Source organism: Panthera onca, chromosome B2 (assembly GCF_046562875.1).
Source record: "Panthera onca isolate mPanOnc1 chromosome B2, mPanOnc1 haplotype 2, whole genome shotgun sequence".
Taxonomy (NCBI): domain Eukaryota; kingdom Metazoa; phylum Chordata; class Mammalia; order Carnivora; family Felidae; genus Panthera; species Panthera onca.
The window spans coordinates 121,181,679-121,198,701 of record NC_138343.1 but is presented as its reverse complement, the minus strand read 5'-3'; the positions used below and the strand labels follow the sequence as shown (position 1 = coordinate 121,198,701).

General features: G+C 37.5%; 1 protein-coding gene across 4 annotated transcripts in view; it reads left to right on the top strand.

The window, feature by feature from the left end:
• HBS1L (HBS1 like translational GTPase) overlaps positions 1 to 16,778 on the top strand; it is an 86,737-nt gene extending 69,959 nt beyond the window's left edge. For all 4 annotated transcript variants that reach the window (XM_060616721.3, XM_060616723.2, XM_060616724.3 and 1 more), the window contains 6 exons: positions 620 to 724; positions 4,260 to 4,350; positions 4,784 to 4,892; positions 11,392 to 11,492; positions 14,371 to 14,515; positions 16,110 to 16,778. In XM_060616721.3, coding sequence (XP_060472704.1) covers positions 620 to 724; positions 4,260 to 4,350; positions 4,784 to 4,892; positions 11,392 to 11,492; positions 14,371 to 14,515; positions 16,110 to 16,121 — 563 coding nt within the window. In that variant the 3' untranslated portion in view covers positions 16,122 to 16,778. The remainder of the gene's footprint in view (positions 1 to 619; positions 725 to 4,259; positions 4,351 to 4,783; positions 4,893 to 11,391; positions 11,493 to 14,370; positions 14,516 to 16,109) is intronic.
• The last annotated feature ends 245 nt before the right edge of the window (positions 16,779 to 17,023 follow it).

Here is a 17,023-nt window from a genome sequence, read left to right as displayed (position 1 = left end):
CATAAGCATTCCTTATACGTGACACACGGGTCTTCGTACATCTCACATTTGGTTATGACTCTGCCTTTGCTTATATAGTATCCTGGGTCATTGGTGTTTTCCTTCTTTCCCTCCCCATATACACAAGGACCTTATAAACTCTTGTTCTTTCCCCGAGTGCCCAGCTAACGTGCAGTCATTCCCCCTCATCATGAATTCTTCGGTGTACCTCTTTCTGTTTTCATTGTACATCCTAAGTTATACTTGTCTCTGGACAGTGTAATTGTTTTTGTCTTTCTCTTCACTAGAGTAAAACCCCTTTACAGGTAGGGACTTATATTTTCATCTCTTTATTCCTAGAGGCTAGCACATGGCTTGGTACTTGGTAAACACTAAATATTTGAAAGAGGAATGAATCTCCCTTTTTGTAACATGAATATTTTTATTTGTAAGAAGATATAGAGTAGAATGTGGTATGTCTTATTTAGTAGATAATGTTACAAATTCTGAAATGATCATTGCTAAATGTTCATTGAACTACTAGTTTTATATAACCTACTAGGGAACAAAACGTAGCTAACAGCTTGAATCATTAGATAACGTGGCTACATGAGTTGTAAGATTTGGGTGTATTTTGCAGATCAAGGATCTGGATTTTGTGTAACTGGTAAAATTGAAGCTGGCTATATCCAGACCGGTGACCGACTACTAGCAATGCCTCCTAATGAAACTTGTACTGCGAAAGGTATTCCTCTGCAAGATTCTTTTGCTGAAAACCTTTAAGTTGAGACAGCAGATTTTTAAAAGTAGTTTAGTTATTAACTCCTAAGTAAATAACCTCTTAGTGAAATTGTAACTGACTGTCAAAATGATACTAACTGTTGAAGATAAAAATGTGAAAACATTAAACGATTTTTTCTGTTGTGACTATGTGTGTATAAATGTACACAGAACATTCTAACTGTGGTAGCATTTCTTTTTTTTTTTTTTTTTTTTTCCTGACACTGATTCTAAAAGCCTGGTTAGGATCTAACCAGATGTATAGACACCTGACAGATACATTGAAAATAGTATTCAGCAGCAGAAATTAAATTTAACCCCATCCTGGCACTAAACAGTCAGTAACTAGTTGTTTTGAAATTTGTATTTCAGAATTACTATCAGTTAACAGTTTAATCATGCTTATACCAAAAAAAAATTGTTTTTTGCAGAAAGACCTAAGAAAATAAGATGCAAATGCAGAGAATCCTAATGTTAAAAAGAGAAATTGAGCTAACGTGCCAGAATTACTGCTTTCCCACATGTAATATGTGACCTTTCACACTGACCAATAACTATTTCTATTTTCTAATCTTTTGACTTCACAAGTGTACTTGTTGTTCTGAATTCTGCTTAAAAGTTTATAATTCTGTACTTACCTTAATCTAGTTTCCAGCTAAGCCTCCAACTTCAACATAGACCTGACATTCTGATTTATACTTCAAAGTAACAATTTATAGCAATTTTAAATTACAGTATACTGAGAATGTTAAAAGTTGTTAAATTTCAGTACTTTTCTCTGTTACTCTTATTATAGTTTATATCCAGAGTTGTACCTGACTGGATGATAAATTTGAATGTACATTTTTAAAAATTAATTTGCTTACTTTAAAAGCAGATTTCTTAGAATCGAAGAAATTAATGAATATCTGTTTAGGTAACAATTTAGAACAAATTTAAAGATGAATAGGGGAATGAAAGCCAAAGTTATTTCCATTTTGCTTCTTTCTTTCTGCTGGTTTAGGGATCATGAAAATTCTATTTAGATGACAAGTAATGCACGCTTTTTTAAAAAGAATCCTTTTCCATTGATCTATTATTTGCAAGTTCAGATCTCTTACTGTTTTTTAAAGTGATCAAGAGCAACAACACTTTTGAAGTACTAATTTCTTTGTAGGTTAATGAGCTTTTTTGAGATAGGAAGTTTTAAAATAATCAACAGACATGAATTAAAACTAAAACCATGGTCCTAAAATTATCATGGACCTTACAGACTGGCTCTTTTGTGACCTCCAGAATCATAATTTACATCTGTTAAGTCCCACATTCTTTCCCTCTCTTCTTCCTGTCCCTTCCCCACCAGAAAAACTCTAATCATTTATCTTTAATCTTAAAGGAAAGCTGTGTAAGAAGTACCTGAGATCATACCCTACTCCTTGATGGCTACTCTTGTAACCCAACTTGGAGGTTCTCAGTCCTCAATTTCTTTTCTTTTTTTTTTTTTTGGAATTTTTATTTATTTTTGAGAGAGAGTGTGAGCAAAGGGAGGGCCAGAGAGAGTAGGAGACACAGAATCCAGAGCAGGCTCCAGGCTCTGAGCTGTCAGCACGGAGTTTGATGCAGGGCTCAAACTCAGGAACTGTGGGAATCATGACCTGAGCTGACGTCAGGTGCTTAACTGACTGAACCACCCAGGCGCCCCTCAGTCCTCAGTTTCTAGCTCCGTTGCTTTTGCTTGATTTACTTAATTGTTCAGTGCACCCTTCTATCTCAACAATTCTATCACTAACCAGTAACATCTCCTAAAAAGAGAGAAGTGACTAAATCTGCTACCAAGAAATGGAAATTCTAAATTGTGTTTTCATTTTATTAACACATCGAGTTTTTGGAGTGTTAAAAAAGTACTACTTTGTGTGATGTCTGTCTCATGAAGAAGGTCCTTAAGAAGATGAGTATCATATATAGGACAGTGTAACATATTTGGAGGGAGAAAATCAGATTATAGATTGCCTCTACAAAATTTTATATTGCGAATTAAAATTCTAGTATGAGAGCTCTTCAAAATCCTGAACTAAAGGCAATCTCTTTGTAAGTGGCCAGCTCCTGCCTTCAGTTCCACATTTCATAACAAAAATCAGATGTGATCACTTTAAGTTTACATTTAAAAAAACCTTTTTTTTTAATGTTTATTTATTTTTGAGACAGAGACAGAGCATGAACGGGGGAGGGTCAGAGAGACAGGGAGACACAGAATCCGAAGCAGGCTCCAGGCTCTGAGCTGTCAGCACAGAGCCCGGTGCAGGGCTCTAACTCACGGACCATGATACCATGACCTGAGCTGAAGTTGGACACTTAACCGACTGAGCCACCCAGGTGCCCCCCCAACCTTTTTTTAAAATTTTTTTTTAATAAGTTTACATTTAAAAACTAAATTTAATTAGTTGAAAATTTAACAAACATTCCTTAATATTATAATTGTTAAGTTTTTGGAGTCAAGAACCTCTTTGATGCCTTGATAAAAGTTATGGCTCCTCCTAGACTAATGCAGGTATATACATACATAAAAATTTCAAATAAAACTCTAGGTTGTCTCAGAGCTTTTAAAGTTCTCTTTGAACTCATAAAAAGTCTAAAAGAAACTTAAGAGTTTCTTAAGTGTATGCTACATGGGAAAAAAATAGTATTTTGAGAAAGATATGGGTGAGTTATCATTTACTAAAAATATGTCCATCAAGAACTATTTCACAGTGGTTGGCCTATGCACTGTCTTCATCAAAAGGTTCAAGTTCTAGTGGAAAGGAGCTTACTATTAGCCCATTAATTTGCCCCATAGAATCAGAAAATATGAGATACCTTTTAATAGCTTTTGAATAAGGTAGTGGAGTAATGCCCTTTGTAATTGTTCTCCAGGATTATCCCTCGGTAATAAAGGTGTATAGCAACACCTGGGATCATTTTTAAATTAAATTTCCTTACACTTTTCTTATAACCAGTTAGCATTGTGGATCTCTCTCTCTTTCTGGGAAGCATTTCTTTTGAGCCAGGAATAGTGAAGGGGCCTGTCAAGAGTACCATCTGACTGAGCACTGATGCCCTAAGGGTTACTGGACACCTCCCCTAGTCCCATATTTTATGTTATTAAGTGATTTGAACTGCGTTATTATGCCCGCATCTATTAATATAAGAGAACTGTTTGAATGGGGGCATGTTTAATAGCTGTATAAATGAGTTATAAAATGAATTGTATAAATGAGTTTTAAAACCTTGATTAAATAAGCAGAAATCAGCCTTTTTTGGACAAATACAAGTCACTTTATGTTTAGGGTGGTGTTCTAGAAGAGTCAAGTCTAGAGGAAGTGTGTTTTCCTCAACGCTCACAGTTACACTTCTCATTCTCAATCCATTCATATTGAAAATGATGAGTAGTGACTGATGAGGCATAAATCAGCCAAGCTCTCTTGGTTGTTATGGTTTGATATTGAGGTGTTTCACTGTATGCTTTGGTTCTTACTCATTTCCAGGAATCACTCTGCATGATGAACCTGTTGATTGGGCGGCGGCAGGTGATCATGTTAGTCTTACGCTGGTTGGCATGGATATCATCAAGATCAAGTGAGTGAGAAAATGAGTTTAAGCGACCCTTATTTTGGATGTAGGACCTCAAAACATAGATTTTGCAACTCACCTACTGAACTGAAAGAATGAGTATTAATTTCGAATTTCATTTGGCCAAAAATAGGCACTTGTAGAAATGTAAAAATGATGAGCAAAATCTGCTTAAAACTGAAATTAATATATGTCAGCACGTGTACTCAACACGTTCTTTGAGTGAAAGCTGTAACGTATGAAAATGGTGGAAGGTTAATAATGGTATAAGCTTTGCCTTAACCCAGAAGGGAGTATTTAGAAAAGTCCCCAATTTACTTGATTGTTTTATTTGTAAATGGTTTTAGAGATACTCCTATTTGATGTGTATTTATTTGTTCTTCAAGTACCTTCTCTCCCCCCTCCCCCCCACCCCGTCTCTGTTTTTTTTCTGTTACAGTGTTGGCTGCATATTCTGTGGCCCCAAAGAACCCATTAAAGCTTGCACTCGTTTCAGAGCTCGGATCCTCATCTTTAATATTGAAATTCCTATCACTAAAGGATTTCCTGTAAGTTTCAAAATGTTTGTTATTGTTTTTATAAATTCAAAGTAACTTCATCTTAAAAAGTGTAACTTACTTTACAAGCGAGAATGTGATTATAGTTATTTTCAGCTAACCTCTTACTACCCTAATCCAGAAAAACATGAAATTAGACTTTGAAAGTCATTTGCATTTTTTCATTTTGGTCCTTGAGTCTGATGATTTTTTCAGGGAGGCATTAAAAAGAAATTTTGTAATCAACAGGATACAAAGTAAGGATAATAGTAAAACGCATTTAGGGAAAATGGTTGATGTTTTTTACTGTGTTCTAGAGGCTACCTGACTAATCTTAGATTATGTCTTCTGTTCTGGTTTTAATATGCTTATTTATAGTGTTTTTGATTATAAAAGTAACACATTATTATAGAAAACTTTGGAAAACACACACATAAAAGATAAGAATACTCTGTAATTGCATACTACATAAATATCTCTACACTTTACATTTAGTGTATTTTTATGTGTGCGTGTTGTCCACCCATTGGTATTTATGAATACGTTCTGGGGATGCTTGACACAGGGTTAACTTTAATTGGGCTGAAGCAACACATTTAGACCCTGCAGGCTGTGAGGTTTGTTTGTAGGTTATCATTTACCAGCATCATCTGAACATGCACATTTATGGGAAGGAGAGGAGTTTTTCTACTCTAATATTACTTGGCCAGAAGATACACTGCCTGTGAATTGCATGGGTTTCTTCTTTTATGTGTAATTTTTTTTCAGATGTTTGGGGCCATCCTGTGTTTAGAGTTTGATACTTTGCTTTTGCCACTTAACAGATGAAGTTTTTCCTATTAGACTTTTTTTTTTCTTTCTTGGTCAGCTCATATAGTACAGATTTGCACGACAATAAAATATTTAGTGGAATTAAATGGCTTGCCTTTGAAAATATAAACAGATCGTTTTCAGCATTTAATGCATCTTTGAAATAAAAATAAGACAGTAGTAGTAATTGACCTTTAAGCTCAGTTTAGTTAGTGATCATGTTTTAGAGGTTGGGAATAAATTTATTTAGCTTATTTAAATTCATTTTATACTTACACACCTTTGAAATAACCATGCACTTTGATTATAACTCTTTGTAATTATTGCTATGTAAATTTGGTCATATAAAAAATATAAGCTACTGTTCAAGAATTTTAGTTTTAATCATATACCATTTCTCCCAAATGCTAAAAAAAGACTAAAATTGTTTCTCCAAAATAGTTGTTATAGTTGAAAATATTTAATTTTTAAATATTCAGAATTCTTCTTTAACAGGCAAGAAACTGTAGCTTAATTGCTGTGAATGAATGGCACTCGTTCTTAGAAAGCAGTATGTCCAGTGGGGAGAAACTGGAGAGGTTGGTTACGGCGAGTTTTTACTCATGCAGCAATAATTTTTGCCATTGGAGAGGTAGAGAGGTCAAGAGGTCAGTAGTTACTTTGAATAGTAATACTGTCTTCCTGTCTACAGTAGTTTCTTAAAAATAAGTATGAATTGAAAGTTTGTCCGTGTTCCTTTATGAAATTACACCGCGTATATTGATTCACGAATACGAGGATGAAATTTGTTTCAGAATAAAACAGTCGTGTTTTGTCATTTAATCTGCCCCTTGTGGGAAGGAACCTTCAGTTTTTGTTTGTTGGTTTATTTGTTTTGTTTTTAAACCGAGAAGAGGCTTCCCAAGCAATTAAAATTTTGCTATTTGGGGACTCATTTCTTAACACTACATAAAGTATTTGTGTCTCTTAGTTTGTATGGTAAACTCTATTTAAGAAGAAAAATAGAAGAATGGGTTCGACTTTAACTAAACTTATGCTTTTTTACTGTAAAATATTTTGTAACATAAAATTTACCATTTTAATGGTTTTTAAGCGTACAGTTCAGTGGCGTTTAGTACACTCACGTTTTTGTGCGACCGTCAACACAACACCATCCATCACCACAACTTTTTCCTCACCCCCTACTGAACCTCTGTATCCTCTACACAAAAACTCCCTGTTACTCCTTCCCTTTTTCCCTTGGCAACCGCTATTCTACTTTCTTTCTTTATGAATTTGCCTATCTTACGTCCCTCATAAGTGGAATCATACGGTTTTGTCCTTTTGTGTCTGACTTACTTCATTTAGCATAATGTTTTCAGAGTTCATCAGTATTGTAGCACATGTCAGAATTTCATTTCTTTTTAAGGTTGAATAGTATGTGTATGCCATGTATCGTTTATCCGTTCATCCGTTGATGGACCTTGGGGTTGTTTCCATCTTTTGGCAATTGCGAATAATGCTTCCTTGAACATTGGCATACAAGTATCTGTTTGACCCCCCCCCCCTTTTTTTTTTTCTTCAGTTTTTTTGAGTGTGTATCTAAGAGTGGAATTGCTGGATCATGTGGTAATTCTGTGTTTAACTTTTTGAAGAACCGCCAGACTATTTTTCATAGTAGCCGCACCATTTTATGCTCTTTCTAGCAGTGTGCAAGTGGCCTCTTTTCTCCACTTCCTCACCAACACTTGGTAGTGTGTGTGTGTAAGGGGCGGGGGGGGGGCGGTGTGGGTGATTTTTTAAAGCTTCTTTATTTTGAGAGAGAGAATCCAAACAGGCTCTGTGTGCCGTCTGCGCAAAGCCCGATGTGGGGCTCGAACTCACAAACCATGAGATCATGACCTGAGCCAAAAATCAAGAGTAGGATGCTTTTAACTGATAGGCAAACTAATGGTTGTGAAGTGAGTGGTATTTCATTGTGGTTTTGATTTGCATTTCCCCTAATGGTTAGTGATGTTGAGTATCTTTTCAGTACTTTATGTATTTTGGATATTAACCCCTTGTTAGATATGTGATTTGCAGATATTGTCTTCCATTCTGTGGGCTGTCGTTTTAATCTCTTAATAATGCTGTTTGATGTACAACAGTTTTTAATTTTGATGAGGTCCCATTTATCTTTTGTTGCCGATACTTCTGGTGTCATATATAAGAAATCATTGCCAGATTCAACATCAAGGAAACTTCCCTCTCTGTTTTCTTCTATGAGTTTCATAGTTTTCATTCTTTTGTTTGGGTCTTTGATCCATTTTGAATTAATTTTTGTACATGGGTAAAGTAAGGCTTCATCTTCGTTCTTTTGCATGTGGATTACCCAGTTTTCCCTGCACCATTTGTTGTAAGGACTGTCCTTTCCCTATTGAGTGGTCTTAGCTTTCTTGTTGTAAACTAATGGACCATATATGCCTTGATAGTTTTAAAATATAGGTCACCTGGAAGTGTAAGGAAAATGATAATTTGACTTATTTTACCACCTAACAGATGATGTAGCTCATTACAGTCTTATAAAACACTGCATAATTTTATTTTCCCAACCCCACATGAAGTAGAGTCCCAACCCTTATCTGAAACTCTTCAAGCTAGTGTGTTTCAGAGTTCAGAAATATTCAGATTATAGAAAGGTGATGTGATGCATGCATGTTATGTAAAACCCCTAACAGATGATGGGGCAACACCCTGTAAGCAAACATACTAGTAATTCTGCGTCACAGCTTGTCAATGCTAAGTAGAATAAATAAGGACTGTAAATTGCCTTACTTCAAGTCCTCTTTTGCTACTTAAGTGGGTTATCGCAGAATTAGGAACAACTTAGGTTTTCAGTCTTTTGGATTTTTGAATTGCAGATAAGATCGTAGACTTGTGTTAGTGTTGTCTGCACTTCCAGGTGAGGAATTGGAGACTCGGGTGTGGTGACTGTCCGAATAATGAGTGATTAAGCCCGGACTCGTAGTCAGTACTTTTCACTTTGAGATCCTTTTCCTTTTACATTATGCTGCATACTGGTTTGAATTATAGATGACTTGGGTTATATGTAATATGAACTAAATGTTAATATAATATACAATTACTTTCCACTTACTTGGCATGTAGATTTTTTCACTCGTGTTCCGCAAGGGTTTTTTTGTTTTTGTTTTTGTTTTGTTTTCCTGAGCTACTACCTGTAAGATACTGTGGACATAAAACACACACACACACACACACACACACACACACACACACACACTGTACCCCAAACTGCTACGACCCATTCTTCATCCACCTCATTGGGTGGAACCCACACATAGCTCACAGAAGTTAGAAGAAACTTAAGTAGGTTCGTGTGCCTCTGTTCTTTCAAATTTGGCGAGCCTTGGATGGAGACTGGTATTGATTTCTTAGTCACACCTGAGCCATGTAAGGGGCTTTCTGCTTATTTACCTGTTTGTTGCAAAAGAAATGTTTCTTAGATTTGTAGAACTACGTTTATGTTACACATTGGTGCTCTTTGACCCCTGACTGTGTCGGATACACAAATGTAACTTTACCATGTGTTGTGGAAGGTTTTTTCCCCTGGTAAGAGTTGGTCATTAAATTTTTCTGGAATGTTTCCAGTTTATAATGGTCAAATGCCATTGATAAAAAACAAAACAAAACAAAAACTAATTTGCCTTTGTAGAATAATGGAGGTTCGGTTGTGCCTTTTAAAAAAACAAAGAAACAAAACCACATGACTGATTTCTTCTTGCATGTGTTGTAGGTGTTCTTAATTCCTTCATTCTTACATTTATTTCATAAATACTTACTGAGTGCTGGTTAAATGTCTGGTACTGGTATACATAGTTCCTTGTGTCACAGAGTTTATATTTACATGGGATGACAGACACTTAAAACAGCAGCTGCAATAAAAGTGAGAGGTTATGTCGTGGGATTAGGGGACCCAGAGGAAGGTGTGTAGCTCAGACTAGAGGTCAGGCTTCTTGCAGGAGGGGACGCTTCACGCTAAGAGGGTTGGAGTAGCATGAGTAGGAGTTAGCCCAGTGAGGCTGCACAGGTGGAGGCTGTGTTCTAGCCAGAGGCATCACGTGTGCAAAAGCCTAAAGCTTACAAAGGGCGTGGTACATGTAGGGAGTGGAAGCTCTGTGTGCCTGGAACGGAGAATGGAAGAGACGATGGAGAGAGATGAGGCTGGAGAAGTGAGGGTCACCTTGAGAAGGGCCTTGTGCCTAGTAGTGGAGTTAAAGTTTCCATGGTTTTAAAAAGCAAGGGTGTATCGTTAAATTTATCTTTTAGAAGATCAGTCTGGTAGATTCAAGAAGACTGGCTAAGGGAGGGACAAGAGTGGTGGCAGAGAGACCAGGAAGGAGCCTGCACTTTAATTCAGATGAGAGAGGATTGTCCTGGACTGAGGGCAGCATTGTCCTGGAGAGAGAAGTAGACAGAATAAACAAAGTGCTGGTTGAAAGACTTGGGTTTTTAGAAAGTTACAGAGTCCAGGATTGTGCATCCACAAGTCCCCCTTGTATTTCTCTTTTCTGAATGTGCCGTCCCAGCCAAGAAGTCCCATAGTAGAAGTGTCAGTGTTTTTTCAAGCAAACAGCATAAAATGGTCAGACCACTTAAACTTTGCCAGCTTTGCCACTTGCTGAGTATTTGGTCTTCCCACTATACCCAACTATAGACATATTGCACATTTAGTGCTTGTCATTTGAATGAGGATAGCCAGTGTAACTCTTACTCTAGTTGATCCCAGCATATAAAATTCACCTCTGAGGGGCGCCTGGGTGGCTCAGTCGGTTGAGTGTACAACTTCGGCTCAGGTCATGATCTCACAGCTCGTGAGTTTGAGCCCCGTGTCGGGCTCTGTGCTGACAGCTCGGAGCCTGGAGCCTCCTTCAGATTCTGTGTCTCCCTCTGTCTCTGCCCCTAACCCACTCACGTTCTGTCTGTGTCTCTCTCAAAAATAAACATACATTAAAAAAAAAATTAAAATTCACCTCTGAAACATATCACCATGGCCACCTTAAGTTGCTTAACCTTTTTGATATTAAACTTCCTTACATATAAAACACGAACAATAATAGCTAAAATTTAAGATCATCAATTAACTGAATAGTCAGCACTTCAAAATAACATTATCTGATTTTTCTCATTGATAAGGAACCTGAGGCTGGAGGTGTTGGGGATAAAGGGCTTTAAAAGGACTTGCCCCAGATCACACACTTGGAAAGTGTAGAGTCAGGCCTGAGTTCAAAGACTGTCTAATAAAGTCCTATATAATATTTTATTCTCATTATCCAACAATGAATACATTAACTACTGCTGAATATCACATGATCCCCCTTCCCTCATTTTTGTGATGGAACAGTTTGCATCTGATGAACATCTATACCAGGCACTGTCTCTGATCTTGTTCAGTTCTCATCACGACCCTGTAAGGAAGGTTGTGTGATCTACTAAGGTTCGTTAAGTTAGTGGAGGAGAGACTCGAACTAGCTCCTGTGACCTTTTTCCCTTAGTAAGTGAAGGAACACCCTGATCGGAATGGTAGGATTTAGGAAGCAGCTGGAGACCCCGAAAGCTTCCGGCAGGAGTGCCGAGTGCATTCATATGGTGGAATGTGACACCAGGATAAACAGCCGCGGGTGCACGATAAAGAGTGTTTTGACAGGACCATTTTTTGTTTCAGGTGCTGTTACACTACCAGACTGTCAGTGAGCCTGCCGTTATTAAACGATTGATTAGCGTCTTAAACAAAAGCACGGGTGAAGTCACAAAGAAGAAGCCAAAGTGAGTATTTTAAAATTTAGCAAAGGGGTGCCTGGGTGGCTCAGGCGGTTGGGCGTCCGGCTTTGGCTCAGGTCATGATCTCACTGTCCGTGGGTTCGAGCCCTGCCTTGAGCTCTGTGCTGACAGCTCAGAGCCTGGAGCCTACTTCGGATTCTGTGTCTCCCTCTCTCTCTGCCCCTCCCCTGCTCAAGCTCTGTCTCTGTCTCTCTCAAAAATAAATAAACATTTAAAAAAAACTAAAATTTAGCAAATTTTTTACTGATTAATTCATTTTGACAGTATTTCTCTTTGTGATAAATGAAATCTAAATCTAATTTTACTTGTTCCAGAAATCTTTCTTTGCGCAGACTAGATTAAAATAAACACAGATCATATATTTAAGCTTCCGTCTAGGTATGAGTGCCGCTAGATATAATTTCTGTTATGGATGGTGGCAGTGGGGTGTGGATTGTGACTAAAGATATTAATGTAAATTTGCATATATGTGTCAAGCCCTAGGTACTGATGATGTAAAAATAAAGGCACTTAAAAAAGTCCGTTCTACGTTTTAAAGAATGAATTTCGATTATGCCTAGCCACCAGTTCCAGATTACGCCTGAGTGTTGCCCTTCACTTTCTTGTCGCCTCCTTAATGAGAAGCGTTCCGTACTTTAAGAATACTCCAGGCAAAAAGTGTATTGCATACCCTGTAGCTTCTAGTTTTTTTCCCACCCAGAATTTTTCTTTCTGTTCAGAATCCACATGGAGCTTTAAGCTGAGGTGATCACCACCATGTCGTTTCCCTCTTGATTATCGTTAATATCCAGGCCTCAATGGGGACAATTCCCTTTGGCTGGGACAAGGTTGGGATTTTTCAAAGGAAGCGCTTCCTGAGAACCTGAAGTTTTTTACCCTAATTCAACTAAAGGCTAACTAACCACAGTTTGGCTTGGCTGCTTTAGCTTTGGGGTTTTCCTCGTTTCAACCCTATGGGGAATCCCACCCAAAATCCCCTTTTTTTCAGTCTTTGGGTGTTCCTCCTCATTTGCACCTGGGTAAGAGGCCCAGAGGTGGTTAGTGGGCTAATAGGTAGGGTGCAAGTGGAAGTGAGTCTTCACTCTGCTCTATGCCCATGCCCGTTTCTCCATCAGTTAGGAAGAAAGAGTTACTTAATCTCTCTTTCGAAGATAGTTCCTTAATAGTTCTTTTTATTTTATTTTTTTAAGATGGATTTTAAAAATGTATTGAAATATGGTTGACATGCAATGTTATATTAGTTTCAGGTGTACAGCATAGTGATTTGACAGTTCTGTGCATTATTCAGTGCTCACCACAGTATGTGTAGTCACTGATACTTCTTGAGGTTTAACCTGAGTCTTTAAAGTCCATGATGCCATAATGTCCCGAGAAGTGTAAATAATGGCGAACATCTGAATGACCGCTATTTCCTAGGCTCTCTCAGGACTGCTTTCACGTGGTTTATATTCTCAGCAACCTTACGAAGCACGTACTATTTCCCCCATTTTTCAGATAAGGAAGCTGAGGTTTAAAGAAGTTATAGAACATGTTCAAGGTCACAGAGCTAGCAAGGGGGCAGAGTCAGGAATTTAACCTAGTCAGCTGGTTCACATAAATTATAGTATTTTTGGCAGGATCCAGGTTGTTTGACCCACACAAGTGATTGGGAGAATTCTCAATCTAAAATTGACTCATCATATCTAATTCTGAATTTTCCCCTCCCTGCTTCTGCTCCCTGCTCAGTGATTCTGGGTTCTACTATATTCTCATATTAATTTTTCCTGGCACCTAATTTGTAGCCTTTCTCTTACTTTACACCAGGACCATTTGGTCTTTCCTTCCTTTCCACCGCTGGCAAATTAGACTTGATTGCTTCATATGGATGGAATCAAGCTTTCTAGAAACAACATTAAGTACAAGTTATGAATATATTAGATACTCTCCTTTCTAAGGAATGGGACTTTGGACTGAAATTGTCCAAAGCCAATTTTTGGAAATTTTGGAATACTTTTTTAAAAACTTTTTTGGCTTATTCTGTCTCTGAACGAATCTTTCAGAAGGAGAGTTTATAATTGCTGTTTTCTTTCTAGAACACATCAAAATTAAATTAGAGAATGTTATCAAAATTAAATTAGAGAACATTTTCAAAATATCCCCTTTTGGGATCTACTCTTCCCGTAAGTTTGGGAGGGCCCATTGCATGAGGATTTTTGTTTATATTTGTATGGAACTGTTTATATGAAGGCTCCTGCCCCACCCCGTTCATTTCCTACAGACTCATACGGTGGGAAAATCTTATGTGATTTTATTTTGAACCCTTGTTAAAGAATTATTATTCCTATGTGAGAAAAGAGAGAGGAGGGAAGGAAAGAGAGAGGTTTAGAATAGTCTGTTGGCACTAGGAGATTTTGTCCCCTTTATACATAACTTCCTAACACTTCGTCCCCCCAATTAGAATTTTATATTATGTTCCTCTTTTAAAATGAAAATTCTTTACTTTCTTTATTAGATATTGAACCTCTCAGTTGCATGAGGGAATGAAAGGAAGGCTTTGGTGGAGGGCCCTTGAGCATTTTAGGTTATAGGGTCCTTCAAGAGTTGTATTTGGAAGATTGGTAAAAAAATACACACACACACACACACACACACACACACACACACACACGTATATAAAATGTAGCTAATATTTCTTAAATCTAGAATTATTCCTCTCATTTCTTTCAACTGACGCAGAAAAATTCAAAGGTATATATTTTCATTTTAAAAACACTTTAAGTTTTTGAAAGTTGATCAAATGTGAAATATACATTTTTTGGTTTGTTACCGCATTATTCACCTCTGCGGGATATCCGTGTCGTCCCCGCTCCCCCTGTCCTGACAGATTGCTGACCAAAGGCCAGAACGCCTTGGTGGAGCTGCAGACGCAACGGCCGGTGGCGCTGGAGCTGTACAAAGACTTTAAGGAGCTGGGGAGGTTCATGCTGCGCTACGGAGGCTCCACCATCGCCGCGGGCGTGGTCACCGAGGTACCGTGAGGGTGGCTACCTGTCGTGGTGTCTCTTCTTTACCTGCTTTGTGAGAATGCTCACTGAGACTTTATGGCTTAAGGGGAACACAGTTATGGTATGAGAACAAGATTTTAAAATTTATGTTCAAGTCTTTTTACATGATGGCAAGAAAATGTGTGGTTTTAGAACTTTTCACAGTGAGACTTCCAAACTATCTTCCCCATGAGTGATATTGCTCAAAATTAAGGTAACTTTTGGGACGCCTGGGGTTGGCTCAGTCGGTTCAGTGTCCGATTCTTCATTTCGGCTCAGGTCATGATCCCAGGGTTCATAAGATCGAGCCCCGACGTGGGGCTCTGCGCTGGCATTGTCGAGCCTGCTTGGGATTCTCTCTCTCCCCCTGTCTCTGCCCTTCCCTTGCTTACACATGCTCTCTCTCTGTCTCTCTGTCTCAAAAATAAATAAACGTTTATTAAAAATTAAAGTAAATTCGGGGCACCTGGCTGGCTCAGTGGATTAAGCATCTGACTTTGGCTCAGGTCACGATCTCACTGTTTGTTTGAGCCCCATGTTGGGTCTTTGCTAACACCTCAGAGCCTGGAGCCTGCTTCAGATTCTTTGTCTCCCCCCATCTCTGCCCCCCTCCTACTCCTTCACTGTCTCTCAGAAATAAATAAATGATAAAAAAAATTTTTTTTAATTAAATTTGTTGAAAAATAGATTTGGAACTATGCAATCCAAATTATGAGAATACAGACTTTAAGAGTCCAATGAATTTGGGGGAAGTGATTTCATTTAATAGAAGAGCCATCATTATTGTTTTTTCTTTAAATAACTGGTTCTCAGTGTTCTTTGAAATGATTCATTCAGAAAGTTCAATTAATGTTAATGAAAGGGACCTATTGTATAATGTAAGGTGCAGTTGAATTTTGGAGAAAATAGCCAGAACTGGACCAGAGAACTTCAGTAATTTAAATGTTCTTCCACACAATCATGATTAATGTAAATCTTAGGAATATTATTTTTTTAAAGGGAACTTCATTACTTCATTTGATCGTTTTCCGCATGAAAGTTATTCAGTTCATCGAATGGAGTGTCTTCTTTGAACATGGGGCTTTCTGTTGCATCCAAATCCAGTTATACTCGCATCCTGCAAAAGGCTTTGGAGTCCAGCTGCCCAAGTTTGTTACTACCCCACTGACTCCTAGCAGCACAAGCACATTTCTCCTTCAGTTTATTCACCTGTAAAAATGGGGTACAGGAACCTACCTCCCAGCGTCGTGAAGTGAAGGTCTACACAAAACACTTGGCACCGTAATTGGCATTCAGTAAATGTTATCTAATGCACTGTCAGCAACGTTACACATAATCCATCAAAGCATTCTTTCTAAAAGAGCATTCTAGAAATAAGACACAGTGTCTTGTGGAACATAATGGAGAGATTGTAGTAAATCTCAGAAATAGCATGACTGGGGAAGGGGAAAAGTTGCAGGAAAAAAGAAAAGTTTCATCTTGATATAATGATTATTTCACTGTCATTTTCCTTTTGTTGTTGTTCTTAAAATGTGAATGAATAAATTATAGCGCCTTTTTTTGTTTTTTTCTTTTACAGATAAAAGAATGATGGGTCAGAATTTCTACCATGTTTCCAAATGCAGTGAAATAGCTAACCTCTGTTTTAAAGAACCCAGTTGTTCAGTTAAAGGAACAATGTGCAATTGATATTTTTTTAAATGAGAGAGAAACTTAAAATGATATAATCAACTACAAAGAAGTATTAATCAGCACTCCTGCGAAAATTTCAAGTTGCCAAATGGCAAAGAAAGGCTAATATTGCACTTTCATTTAAGAAAACAACTTTCCCTTTGAAATGTTAGTGAATGGATTTACTTTGCTGAGGTTTATGGAAACTATCAGAAATATGTATTAGAAGATGTTCAGTCATCATGAAATGAGCTCTACTTCCAGCCAAACCACAAAATGTTTACAGTGTTCTCTTTTGATTTTCAACTCTCCTGCGCACATTTTGATGGAAAATAAACTAAATTGGTTGTTGAGGTAGTTAATATTTGACCTGAGCAATTTTTTTTTTAGTTAACTCTAAGAAAAGATTTGCTGAAAGTTATAAAAGAGGTATTTTGTGTGGAGCATAAGAATGTTCTTCCTCCAACAATGAACTTTTGAAAGCTTAGTTTGGAATTAGTGGAACTGTCCCTGTAGGTAACCAAGAGATTATTTAAGGTGTAAAGCCAGCTAATAAATTGCCTTAGTTTGAGCATAACAGCAGATCGTGTTTTGTTTCTTAGAGTCTGTTTATGAGGTTCTCTACCACTCTTGCTAAAAGTGACTTGGGGATTTTATGGGATCTTTTTCACCTAAGTTTCCCGACACATGAATTCCTTTTTTTTTTTTTTTTTCCCTAACAGATTAAATTTCAACTCCTCCATTTCTAACCATAAATTTATTTCTCCTGTTCTCTGTTTTAGAACATACATGATGACTTTATCTTGCATACTTTATAGACTG